The 12,277-nt window shown below is 45.0% G+C and overlaps 1 protein-coding gene across 2 annotated transcripts; it reads left to right on the top strand.

Annotated features, from left to right (window-relative positions):
- The first annotated feature begins 3,772 nt into the window (after nucleotides 1–3,772).
- On the top strand, nucleotides 3,773–8,336 carry LRATD1 (LRAT domain containing 1). Of its 2 annotated transcripts, XM_031007956.3 has the most exons (3): nucleotides 3,786–4,042; nucleotides 4,709–4,951; nucleotides 5,066–8,336. In XM_031007956.3, the coding sequence occupies exon 3, from the start codon at nucleotides 5,102–5,104 to the stop codon at nucleotides 5,978–5,980; it is 879 nt and encodes a 292-aa protein (XP_030863816.1). In that variant the 5' UTR covers nucleotides 3,786–4,042; nucleotides 4,709–4,951; nucleotides 5,066–5,101; the 3' UTR covers nucleotides 5,981–8,336. The 2 variants fall into 2 exon arrangements, with proteins under 2 accessions (XP_004028911.2, XP_030863816.1); XM_004028862.5 differs by lacking the exon at nucleotides 4,709–4,951 and having other exon boundaries at nucleotides 3,773–4,042.
- Nucleotides 8,337–12,277: the final 3,941 nt, after the last annotated feature.

Genomic DNA, 12,277 nt, shown 5'->3' with positions numbered 1-12,277 from the left:
CAGTCATTCAGGAGCTCCGGCCTTCTTCCATCTAGTGGCTCCCCCATCTATTAGATCCTAGCAGTCCTACCATGAATCCTCTACAAATGGCCAAATTGGCAAAAGAAAGCTCTGGAAGATTGTGTTAATAATGGTTTCAGTTTCAGGAGCTTTCAGGAGCGGCACCTGGGAGTGGCTTATTCTACTTCCACCCACATTCCATTTGCCAGAACTCAATCACAGGGCACGGGGCAAATGACTGCAGGCATGCTGGGACTTGTCATTTAGCTGGGTGCCCGGAAGGAAGGGAAATGGGATTGGTGAAGCAATATAACCATCTCTAATCCAGATGGACACAGAGTATTCTTTAGCTCAGACCAGGGTGAGTATGTTAACTGCCTAAGGCAGTGAAGGACAGGAGATGGAACAGTTCATTTCATTAAAGGATAAAGTGGGACATATAATTTTCCTGAACCCTTACTCCAAGCTCCAAGGCCAATTTTAAAGGATGACAGTTTGAGCCAAGGACCTATTCAGTAAAATTTGGAGAAAAGCTTTTCAAATAGTGCCAAAGAAGCAACCAAAAAAAAAAAAAAAAAGAGAGAGAGAGAGAAAGAGAAAGAGGATACATCAGATGGCACCAGCAGAAAAGATGACATACATTTGATTGACTCCTAATCACTCCCCCGTAACTTTTTTCCCCACACAAATTCCTCACACCGGAAATGTTCATTTAAAACAATTAAAAATCCTTCAGGGAACCCCCACCCCACTCCCTGCTACCACACGATCAGCCCAGGGGCTCCCATGCTGAAATCTATAGAGAGCTTTAGGTCTCAGAGTATTTGAAGGATAGGCAGGGATCTCACCACCTTAACACAGAAGCAGTCCTACACCCCAGTCAGGGAAAGCCTTGGACACTATCTATTGCTACCTTTTGCCTGGGGCAAAGGAGAAAGAGAACTGCACAGCTGTCGTAAACAAGTAGGGTATGAGACCTCTCTCTTCCACCAAGAATAATAATAAGATAGCCTTGATTGAAAACTCACTGTGCGTCAGACGCTATGCTTACATGTATGAACTCACAACAATTCAGTGAGGTAACCACTATTATTATCTCTTTTTTACAGATAAGGAAGTTTCCTGATGCCCACAAAGGTTAAATAACTGACTCGAGGTTACCCAGCAATAAATGTTGAAAAAGAGTTTAAATTAGTTGGCTTTCAGAGTTTGTGTTTTGGACAACTATATTCTACTTTGGACAGCACTGTATTTTCTCATTGTAAAAGCAGGCAGGATGGAGTAAAAAATAAAAGTCAAAACAATTTGAAAACAATATTTTGTGATGAACATAAAACATTTTCTACAATCAGTATCCTTCATTTGATTGTCTTACTTTATTATCTGGTAATTGCCAAAAGAAGACAAAGTGTAGATATATTTTCCTTAGTTTACTTTTAGCTCCCTTTATTTCAAGCCTCACAGTCAATGCGTTCCCTGCCTTATGTTTCAAGGGGGCTCCAGGGTATTTTTTCTCCCATATGATTACAAAAGCAGTTAGCCTTTTAGCCTAGCAGGGGGAATGAGAGGAAACGGAGAGGCCAAAAATTTTAAACTTTAGGCACTATATCTCCAATAACTGACAACATTTTATCTTAATTATGCTTTATAGTATTGGAATACTAAACAAAGAGGAACGACCTGCTTACTCTGTAGTCTGGAGCAGAATGAAATAGAACACGTAGGGCAGAACACAACAAATGAGTTGTAAATGTCTGTGCACAAGGCTTGATCTTGGGGATGGAGGGAGGATATTTTTTAAGTTATTCAAACGCTGAGTTGCTTTCAAAGAGTTCTTCTCAGACATCAATAATGAACTCTTCAGATACCCTCATCCCAGACAGCCCTGAAGTCCAGTTTATAACAAGACCAATAACTCACTCCTTATCTCTAAAGCTACTTGTTCAATTCTCTTGACTTCAGGGCCAAAATGAGTTGTTTATTACTTATGGCAAGTATAAAAAAGGCCATCTCAACCTGTGGTCAGTTCCACGAATGGCAACTTGTTTTCTGATAACTTGCATGCACATGGACAATAGCCAAATTTCTAAAAAGATTTAGGTACATCAATTGTATACCGATGGTCATTTAAAACCATTTTTTCCAGCCATATTTTAGCATCTAATTTGATAAATCACTGCATTTGGAGGCTGTGGGGGTGTACAGAGACCTTCAGAAAGCAAACATAAACTGGAGGCTTGGCGGTTTGAAGATATTCAAGCAGAAAAGTCTAGCAAAGAAAAAGGGGGTTGTAATATGGATCAGTCTCCATGTAACCTTGAGCCAATCATCTAACTTCTCTGAAACACCAGTTTTCTCATTTTATGAAACAGGATTTTATTCAATAAACACTATAACTTAGTGAAAGACTGGATCTGGTATCCCGTAGGCTTGGATGGATTGCTGGTACTAGTATTGGAGCTTTTGTTTCCCTGTTTGTTACAATTCGGATATTAGTAAGTACCCTACAGAGGAATAATGATTAAATTGTCTACTTAATTTACATATAAGTGGTCAATACAGGCTGTTTTCATTTTTACTATTACTGATGGAACACACTGCATGACTAGCATTGGGAAAGAGGCCCAGAACACAAGGTTGTGCAGAATGCAAAGTCTATTCTCAAGGAATTCACTTTGTAGGGAAGAGGTGGGGGGTTCAAATAGGAAGTATCAAATTCCTCATTGGGAAAGAAAAGAGGCTTCATAGAAAAGCTGCTGGAGCCCAGGCTTAAAGATGAGTAGCATTGGGGCCAGAACCAGATGTCTAAGAACTCTTTGAGGCTTAATGTTAGGAACTTTTGAAAGTATTGGTCTGGAATGTTCTATATATGAAGTTCATTTTTTCAGCATCCAATATTCAGAACACATTCACTCATTAACTTTCCATCCAGAAATGTAATCATTAACTACTGCTGGAGCCTCCTTTCCCACAAAACCAAACAAAACTTGCTTAGCAATCCCAATTCTGAGGCTTGGAAAACACTTTTACATCCTACTCTCTGCTTGCATGTATGAACTCACATACATGAGTTGTGAGGTACTCCTCCTATATTCAGAAAATTGGAGGCCAATATCATAGGCACAGCCAGGGAATGCACCGGCCAAAGCTCAGGCTTTTGGGTGGCATTTGACACCAAGCTCCTTTTAAAGCGGGCATCAGCTCTGGGTCAGCAGCCTCACTCCAGTCAAAGAAGAGGAGCCAAACGTCGCAGGAGCAATTTCAAAGACGTCTGGGGAAGGAAAAGGGTCTTCGATCCAAGGACCAGCCTAGGGGCCATCGGGAACCAAGGCTCTGGGGGATCCCAGCAGGGCCCAGACGCCCGCCTCGGGCAATGTCGCTGCCTGCCCCGGGCCGCTCGCAGTGCCTGGGCCATACTGGGGTGCCCTGGGGTTTCTTCTCCATACCCAGACTCAGCTTCCCCGCTGGAGTCTGTCTTCCTGGAACACGGAACGCGGGCGGGCTGTGTTCTCAGTCACAATCAGCTCGGATGAGCTGGGGGGCGCGGGCGCAAGCGGGCATCAGCACCTGGCAGAAAGCGCCGCGCCCCCCGCGGGTGCGCACACCTCCGCTTCCCGGGGCGGCGAGCGGTCGGGTGTGCGGGGGACGGGGCGGGGCGGAGCCGAGCAGAGCAAAGCGCACAGGAGGCCCGCCTCTGCTCCCCTCCCCCGCCGGCGGAGATTGACACAGCTCGGGCACCCGCCCCAACCAATGAGCGCGTCCTGGGGCGGGCCCTGGGACCGGCTGCTCCGGCTACTTAGAGTCGTCGGCGCGGCGGTGGGAAAGCAGAGCCGAGCCGGGACTGTCCAGTGGGAGCAGGCGCCCCGGCCAGCGCAGACCTGGAGGCGCACGGGCGCCGCACCGCACGATTCGGCTCGGGGTAGAGCGGAGCCGCAGCCCCACGCGCAGCCCAGGACCCACTCGCCACCGCCGCTTCCTCAGCACCCATGGGGACCAGGAGACTTTAAAGGAGTTTGGGGTTTCGGGAGCAGGGAAATCACGGGTAGGGAGAAGCGGCTTTCTTTGCCTTGGAAACGGTTTTTCTTCATCCGATTGTTTGGATCCTGTGCTGGGTAGGAGGGAGAGGGGTCTTTGGGCTAAAAGTGAACCTCTCTACACACACACGCTCCCACCCACACCCACGCTCCCACCCACACCCACACACATACACTGCACTGGCTTTCTCCATCCTTCCCCTGCCTCTTTGTTAGGTTATTTTAGACAGAGCAGCCTCGCCCTGGCGCAGTCCCATTGGCCCTGATGGGGACAAGGCAAGAGAAGTAAGGGGCAGAGTGCACCTGCCTGTGAGGGCAGGTGTGCCCGGGTGCTTGGGCGTACGTGCAATGGCGAGCGTGCAAGCGTGGAGCTGAAATCGTGTACGAATGTGTGGGGTCTAAGTGTGCCAGTGTGTCGTCGCGAAGGTTTGTCATTGTGGGTGTATGTGACATACACCAGTATACCAGCCTGCCAGTGTCTGGACTCCCAAGTGTCCAAAATGTTGCTGGTGTCAAGTGAATGTCTGAGAATGTGTCTGATTGTCATTGTGCGAGCCGCTGTAAGGGGAGGAAGGCAACCTAGTGCAAAACTGGGAGGTGGGCTGGAGAGGGTGGGGACAGAAATGGGAGCTTGCTCCCAGCTCACTGGCCTTAGGCTCCCTTCTCCCTTTCAGCCCACCCCTCGGTCCTTCCTGGGTGTCCGTCTCCCACACTGCCACAGCCAGCACTCTCCTCCCCACCGGGACCCCGCAAGCTCTCCAGCCAGCCTGGGTGTTTTCTTCTGGGAGTTGGACCGAGTTCCCGGAAGGGGTCGGAGGCTGTGTGGTGGCGTCTGCTCTCGCCAGACCTGTGGCGGCTTCTCCGCCCCTCGTACCCCTGGGGAGGCACGGAGGACTCGGCTGGAAAGGGTGACTCCGGTGAGGGCACGTAGCTAGCCGGCAGGTCCCAGGGGCACTGCACGTCTTGGGGAGGGACACCGAAAGGGGCAGCCCGGACTCTGACGGTGTCTCTGCCTCTCTGTGCCTCCGCAGATCCCCGCTCCTGGCCCTCGCCTCGCCACCTCATTGATGGGCAACCAACTGGACCGCATCACCCACCTCAACTACAGCGAGTTGCCCACAGGGGACCCTTCGGGGATTGAAAAGGACGAACTGCGGGTCGGGGTTGCCTACTTCTTCTCGGATGATGAGGAAGACCTGGACGAACGCGGGCAGCCCGACAAGTTTGGCGTGAAGGCCCCCCCGGGTTGCACCCCCCGCCCGGAGAGCCCCAGCCGCCACCACCACCACCTGCTGCACCAGCTGGTCCTCAACGAGACTCAGTTTTCCGCCTTTCGGGGCCAGGAATGCATCTTTTCCAAAGTGAGCGGTGGCCCTCAGGGCGCCGACCTGAGCGTCTACGCGGTCACCGCGCTGCCAGCGCTCTGCGAACCCGGCGACCTGCTGGAGCTGCTGTGGCTGCAGCCCGCGCCGGAGCCGCCCGCGCCCGCCCCGCACTGGGCCGTCTACGTGGGCGGCGGGCAGATCATCCACCTGCACCAAGGCGAGATCCGCCAGGACAGCCTGTATGAGGCGGGCGCGGCCAACGTGGGCCGGGTGGTGAATAGCTGGTACCGCTACCGCCCGCTGGTGGCCGAGCTGGTGGTGCAGAACGCCTGCGGCCACCTGGGCCTCAAGAGCGAGGAGATCTGCTGGACGAACTCGGAGAGCTTCGCCGCCTGGTGCCGCTTTGGCAAGCGGGAGTTCAAGGCGGGAGGGGAGGTGCCGGCAGGCACGCAGCCCCCTCAGCAGCAGTACTATCTCAAGGTGCACCTGGGAGAGAACAAGGTCCACACCGCCAGGTTTCACAGCCTGGAAGACCTCATCCGCGAGAAGCGCCGTATCGACGCCAGCGGCCGCCTGCGAGTGCTCCAGGAGCTCGCCGACCTCGTGGACGACAAGGAGTAGCCGCCTAGGGGCTGCCGGCCCCTCTGCCTCCCCGCACCTCGCTCCCTTCCCTTCCCCGCACCCGGACTTCGCAGTCAGCGGTTCTCAACCTCTGCCCCCCACCACGCGCGTCCGCCGCCGGTGGCCCGGGCCCGGGCTGCACCCCCGCACCCCCAGGCCAGCGGCAGGAAGTCTCAGGAACTGCCCCAGGGCCGAAAGGGCGCCGCTGCGAGCGCCTGGCTGACAGCCACAGCGGTGGTGACGGTGCTGGGAGACCCCGTGTGCGCTTTCCCCTTCAGATGTAAACCGGGAACGGGGAAGGGGCTGAGGGGAGAAAGGACATGGCCTTCCCCGCGAGTCCATGGCCAGTGACTGTGGCCCGACTCGAAAACAACCGTCTTCTCAAAAGGGACCATCACCGCCCCGAGCGTGCGCACACAGACCGGTCGGAGGCGAGAACTGGTCTCTACAGGGCACAGTTCAGCTCCTCTGTGGATGCGTCCCCAGATCGCAGGATTTCCAAGAAATCGAGCCTGTCCCTTGTGCACTTGGGAATAATTCCCCAAGACAGCACTTCGGGATTCCGGGTTATCCTGAGGCTGCCCGGGACTTTTCCAGCTCTCCAGCCCCAGGTCTCCTGACATTGTGCTCCAGGCTGCGGGCTAAGCCAGACAGTGTTTGCCTCCGGTTCTTTCCACCGTGGGAAGCGAACGCCACCCCCACCCGCCTTTGCCTGCGAGTCTCCCTCGCTGGCCGAAGGGAAGCCGGCCCGGTCCCGGGAGGAAGATGGCGCAGCGAATTCGGTGAGGACAGCCGGCCCCGCCCCCGACAAGGAGCTCGCTCGTTCACCTGGTGTCTGGGAACTTGAATGTGTGAAGGGCGCTTATTGTTCTGAACCCTTGATTGCTCCCTCCTCGGGCTGCATTTCAAAAATAGTCATATTTTTAAAGGAGTTGGAGGAGAGGGAGGGGGAAGACATGGCACCATTCCAGAAACCAGCATTGTTACAACACCATAGCCAGTATATTTAGTTTGGCTTTTCCTAACATAGAAATCTTCAAAGGTGGGGAAGTGGAAATAAAGTTTTAAAAATGAGAGAGCAGTTTTCCAACTATGTCAACAAAGCCTATCGTGTTGATGTTTTTATTGACCATTTTAGCAACATGCTAATAAAATTTCAAATTGAAATTTTTATTTTCATGGCTTTAATCCATGATAGTTTAAATACTGGGGGCCATTAAGAGTGGATGTAGCTAAGAGCTTAGCTAACATTGCCTTTTCACTCTATTTTTCTCAAATCTTATAAGCATTCTGTTTTTGAATATTGTAGTTAATTTTTTGGCTTTCAACAGCAGCCCTAGTAATGGTGGAGTTGTTAATTAATGTGTATATTGTACTGAATTTCTGTCAGTTAAGGGGTTCACTGCTTTGGTGGAAATTGGTGGAAATTGCTAGCAGGTTCCATGATGTTATTTTTTTCTCCATGTTGTATATCATTACCATTTCACATATGCATTTCTATTTTTCTTCCTCTCCTCCTGATCTCCTTAAAAATGAATCTAGAGTTGGTGGCTTTTTCCCCCTCCTCTTTAGCCAGTTCCACAGTTCAGTTCTTCCTGAAAACAGGGATGATGAACTTGTAGGATCAGGACAAATGTGTGTTTTTCAAAAACTTAAGGCTGGGTGTGAAACACCTTCTATGGACAAGGATTTGTAAACTTCTCTCCTCCCTCCAGCTGCGGCCCCAGCCTAACTGATAGTTACTTGATTCAGTGTGCTAGACACTTATAGCATCTATGTCTCTTTCAAGGGAATTTGTCAAATAATGCTGTTTAGCTCATTGTTGCAAGCAATTGCATATTAACAGCTGTGATTTCGTTGGACAGCAAGTATTATGGCCAAAGCCAGTTTCTTGGCATTTCAAAAATAATGCAATAAAAACTAGTTGAGGTTAGCTGAGACTGGAAATGCCTTTTTCATGGTAAATGATTCACTTCTATATTTTTCTTTCTTTTTCTTTTTTTTTCTTTGGTTTTCATCCTGGATTCATCCCCTGATCTTAAATCAAAAAGTCAGATCAATGAACTGTGAACTAAAGTATTTTTCTTAAGCCTATTGAGTGATTTATTTTTTGAAAAATGTTTAAATGCATATGCTTTTCTTTCAGCACAAACAACAGCAAAAACTTTTGTAATAACTAACTTACCTTTGCATGTATGAAGAACTGAGTCATTTATTTCCCTAACTTACTCCTCTTTCAAGTAACAGGTGGCAGATCATAAAATGAATTCTTTATTGTATCTACACACTCCACATTCTTTACTGTGTCCTACTACTGTATCTTGGCTCCCTGCTGTATTAAACACCATCTTAAGCACTTGTTCCTGCAGGACTCCTTCTTGACATTTTGTCTTCCACCTCAAAGTCACTCAAAGAGTGGGACTTCATGAAAAGAAATGAATTAGTCTCTATCACACCGAATACTAAGATTTATTTCCTCTGATGGTACATAGATTTCTCTCTCACTAAGAGGGTCACTCTCATAGAGGAACGTCTTGTCAGTTTTATACTTCCTGAGGCTAGACTGACAATAAAAATGAGCTGGGCAGTTAAATTAGCATTCGTTACTATATTGGCCTATAAAGGATCGGGTTGATGATAATACCTCTACAAATATGCAATAATAAAACAATAGTTATGAAAGAAACTTGAAAGGTTTGCAAGGTTTCTCCTACCCCTGTTAAAATTATCATTTATTATCTCTTTGTCAGTGTTAGTAAGGTAGCCCATGACAGAATAATTTGAGTGATAGTTCATCATGCAGAGGATATGATCAAGATATTACCTAATGGTTTGATCCTGAAAAAGGTGTATACTTTTAGGGCATTGTTAACAATGTGAGTGAAACCAAGATGGTGCAAGTTCCCTTTGCAGATGGCATGGGCACACTTGATTTTTATTATGAGTGAATGTAATCTTTCTGTATTTTACCAGAGTTACAGCAATTACCTGAAAAGTTTCCTAACATTTTAATAATGTTAGGGATTTCGTTTTGGTTTTAGTTGTCCTCAAGAGACAACGGCTTCACAGTAATTTCCATGATGTTGGGTGTGGCTAAGCTGGGGATTGGTTCTGTTCCCCCTGCTCCCGTGTAGAGAAAAGCTATATTTATACTGCATTCTTTCTCAACTTTCAGGTAAAACAAACTATGATTTAAAAAAAGAAAAGACAGGTACTTTTACTTCAAAGAGTGCTTTGCTACACTTTTATTTAAACCAAAAATCAAATAAAATAAGGAGGAGGGCTGGGTATACTTTAAACAAAACCAGTCCTGAAATGCTGTTATTCTCAAAGTACATTCCAAAAAAAAAAAAAAGAACTATAGAATTTACATATGTTACATTTTTAAGTATGAGTTAAATTGATATAAAGTGTTCCTCAATATTTAATAATGTAAGCTGTTGTCATGACAGTATTTTTTAAAAATAATAACGTATATTATAGTTAGGAAATACTTGTGCCAGATTAGAACATCAAGCACAGAAGCAGCTGTATGATTTACCTGTTTTTTTAAAACTTTAATGTTTACCTTCCCCTATGTTTAATTTTTCTGTGGTGAACACTTTTGTTAGAATATGGCTTTTTTATTTTTCTTGGAAAAATATGCTATTAGTATTTACAAAATAATTAATTCCCTGAATAAGCAGTATATACTAAAAGTCTTCAAACATTACTTTATTGATTACTTATGTTTTGTGGTGCACTTTCAACATCCCTAAGAGTTAAATGTCTTAGTCATCTAATAAATGGAACAGGGTCAAACTTCAATGAAATTAATACTGCACAATCATAATACAGCCACCTAATTTTCTTTTATTTATAGGCATATCTTTAAAGCTTTCTTCTCTTTTTTGAACAAATGAAGAGAATCCAGTTAGTTTTTGCCTTTCAGAGGTGATTTGCCACGTGCACAAAGGGTCTGTAGGTGAAAAGACAGGCTTTTGGGTTTCTTGAAACATCAAAAACTGAATTTAGAGAATGGTTATCTAACACTCAAGTCAATGTTTTTTTTTGAAATTACTAGCTATTGGTATAATATACATATGTGTACATGTATACATATACATACACACATGTGTACATTTACATATATGTAAGTATACACTCATATACATATATACACATGTATATATGCTTGTGTACACATACATTTTTGCCTATAGCTAGCAATTATTTCATTCAGATACACACACACACACACACACACACACACACAGGCTACTTAAAAACAAAATGGAGAGTGACTTGAGATATACAAAAACAGGAAGAAAAGCCCTGGAGGTCATAAAGCTAATGTATAACTGCACAGCAAGCAGCTATGTCTAAAGCTAACAATAAAAAGAAAATGTGGGAGTTGTGCAATTAGTTTTATTCTCATTTTTTGGAAGAATATGTTCCTGGTTTCTCTAACTAAAAGGAAAAAATTCAAAGGAAAGTTGTAAATATTAGGAAGTAACTGAAAAATAAGAAGCAAGATAAAGTGGGGAGGCTATGAGATCATATAATGAGCTAATAAACTTTTCAACAGGGGACACCTGTTCTCCCTTCTAACTGAAGATACTAAAGCTAAGATCCTATCTTTCATTTAGTAATTCATCAAATCCCATTATTTCATAATTCAAAGTTTACCTTTGAGGTTGTATGTTTACCTCATTTGAACTCGAAATAGAAGAGGTTTAAGTATTTGAATAAGTTGGGAAAAAAAGGAAAAATAGTCTTCCCTGCCCTTGTCACTGATGGTGACACTACTTGTAATTACTGTATTTTTTGGCAGAACACTCAGATGAACGGCTTCCTGTGCTGTGGACTTCTATCATTCTTTTTGATGGCTGATAGTAGAAAGCACACAGTAGGTACTTCATAAATGTAAGACTATGGCAGCTGTCTAGTACAAGTGTTTCTCACTGATTCTTGGTTACCAGGAAAACCAGAAAGCCCATCACTTGCCTTGCCTGCAAAGGCGAGCCTAAAGAAATTTCTCTAACCAAAATTGGCAGGGTCTTTCCACCGCAAAAGGCTCTTGGAAATATACCTTATGGGGCTTAAGGCTAATTTCAGTTGAAGGGTATTTGTAATATTTGATTTGCTTTTAGCAGAGAAAACAATAAAAGAATCCAGGAAAAGTAGAAAATGTTCTCTTGTCATTTGGTCAGAAAGGGAAAAGCGAAGGGAAAAGCAAAATAGTTCCAACTGTAACTTTCACAACTTCATCTCTCATTCACCTCAAGGAGAGATTTTTCTCGCATGAAATCACAAGATTATTCCTTCAGAAGGAAGCTTATTGTAGCTCTTGCTAAAAATTTTCCTTGGTATATGGGAATAGATTTACTAGATGTACACTTAACTCTGGGAAAATTAGATTTGATGGAGTTTGGTCATGGGTGTTTTTCTAAATACACATTACTCATTTATATATTAAAATAATTGCTATGCCTCTTGGCTTTTATAATCCAGTTCTCAATATGAACATGAGTTCTGAACTTTATTTTGTCCAAAGGATAGATACTTATGAAATACTAGGTATGAATAGAGTCAGTGTCCTAAATTTCAAGCACAAAATGAATGCTTCAAAAGTTACTCTGAGCATCATTTAATGTTTCAAAAAATTGAAAAAGATCATATAAGGCTATTGCTTATATGTATCCTAAGGAAATTCTTGCCATCAATGGGTGATACAGACATTAATGTTCTATTTGAGAGCTTCTTTATTATAAGTACACTGACATTTACTTTAGCAAATAAGTTATTATTCTAAATTCAGTTATTTTCCCTGTGACAGCCCTATGACATACCAGCTCTCTGCTCACTTCCAAGTCCACTGTAGATTTCAGATTCTGCAAGGGGGTAAGCAGATCTAGGGAGATCATACCCATGATGACTTTGTAAAACATCTCTCAACTCCCAACAGCACACACACTTTATTTCTTCCCACCTTTCACTTCTCAGTGCAAGTGTCTGCCCAGGGGGTCTGAGCTAGAGGGAGGCAAGGCTCAGAGGTAGGATTGCCAGATTTAGCAAATAAAAATACAGGATGCTCAGTTACATTTGAATTTCAGATAAATTATTATTGATTTTAGGATTATTGTTTTAGGATAAATATGTTCCCTGCAATATTTAGGTTGTTTGTACTAAAACTTATCTGTTTATCTGAAATTCAAATGTAAGTGCATGTTCAGTTTATTATCTGGCAACCCTTCTCAAGGATAATTTTATCAACTCTAAGAAGCAATAGAGCCCCCTGACTTTTTGGAGCTGGCG

This window comes from Gorilla gorilla, chromosome 12, assembly GCF_029281585.2.
Source record: "Gorilla gorilla gorilla isolate KB3781 chromosome 12, NHGRI_mGorGor1-v2.1_pri, whole genome shotgun sequence".
Classification (NCBI taxonomy): Eukaryota; Metazoa; Chordata; class Mammalia; order Primates; family Hominidae; genus Gorilla; species Gorilla gorilla.
Note: the sequence above shows the minus strand (reverse complement) of the source record. Positions and strands in the feature narration are given on the sequence as shown.

Coding starts and splice junctions, on each gene's coding strand:
- LRATD1 (XM_004028862.5), top strand. CDS start 5,102: ATGGGCAACCAACTGGACCGCATCACCCACCTCAACTACAGCGAGTTG.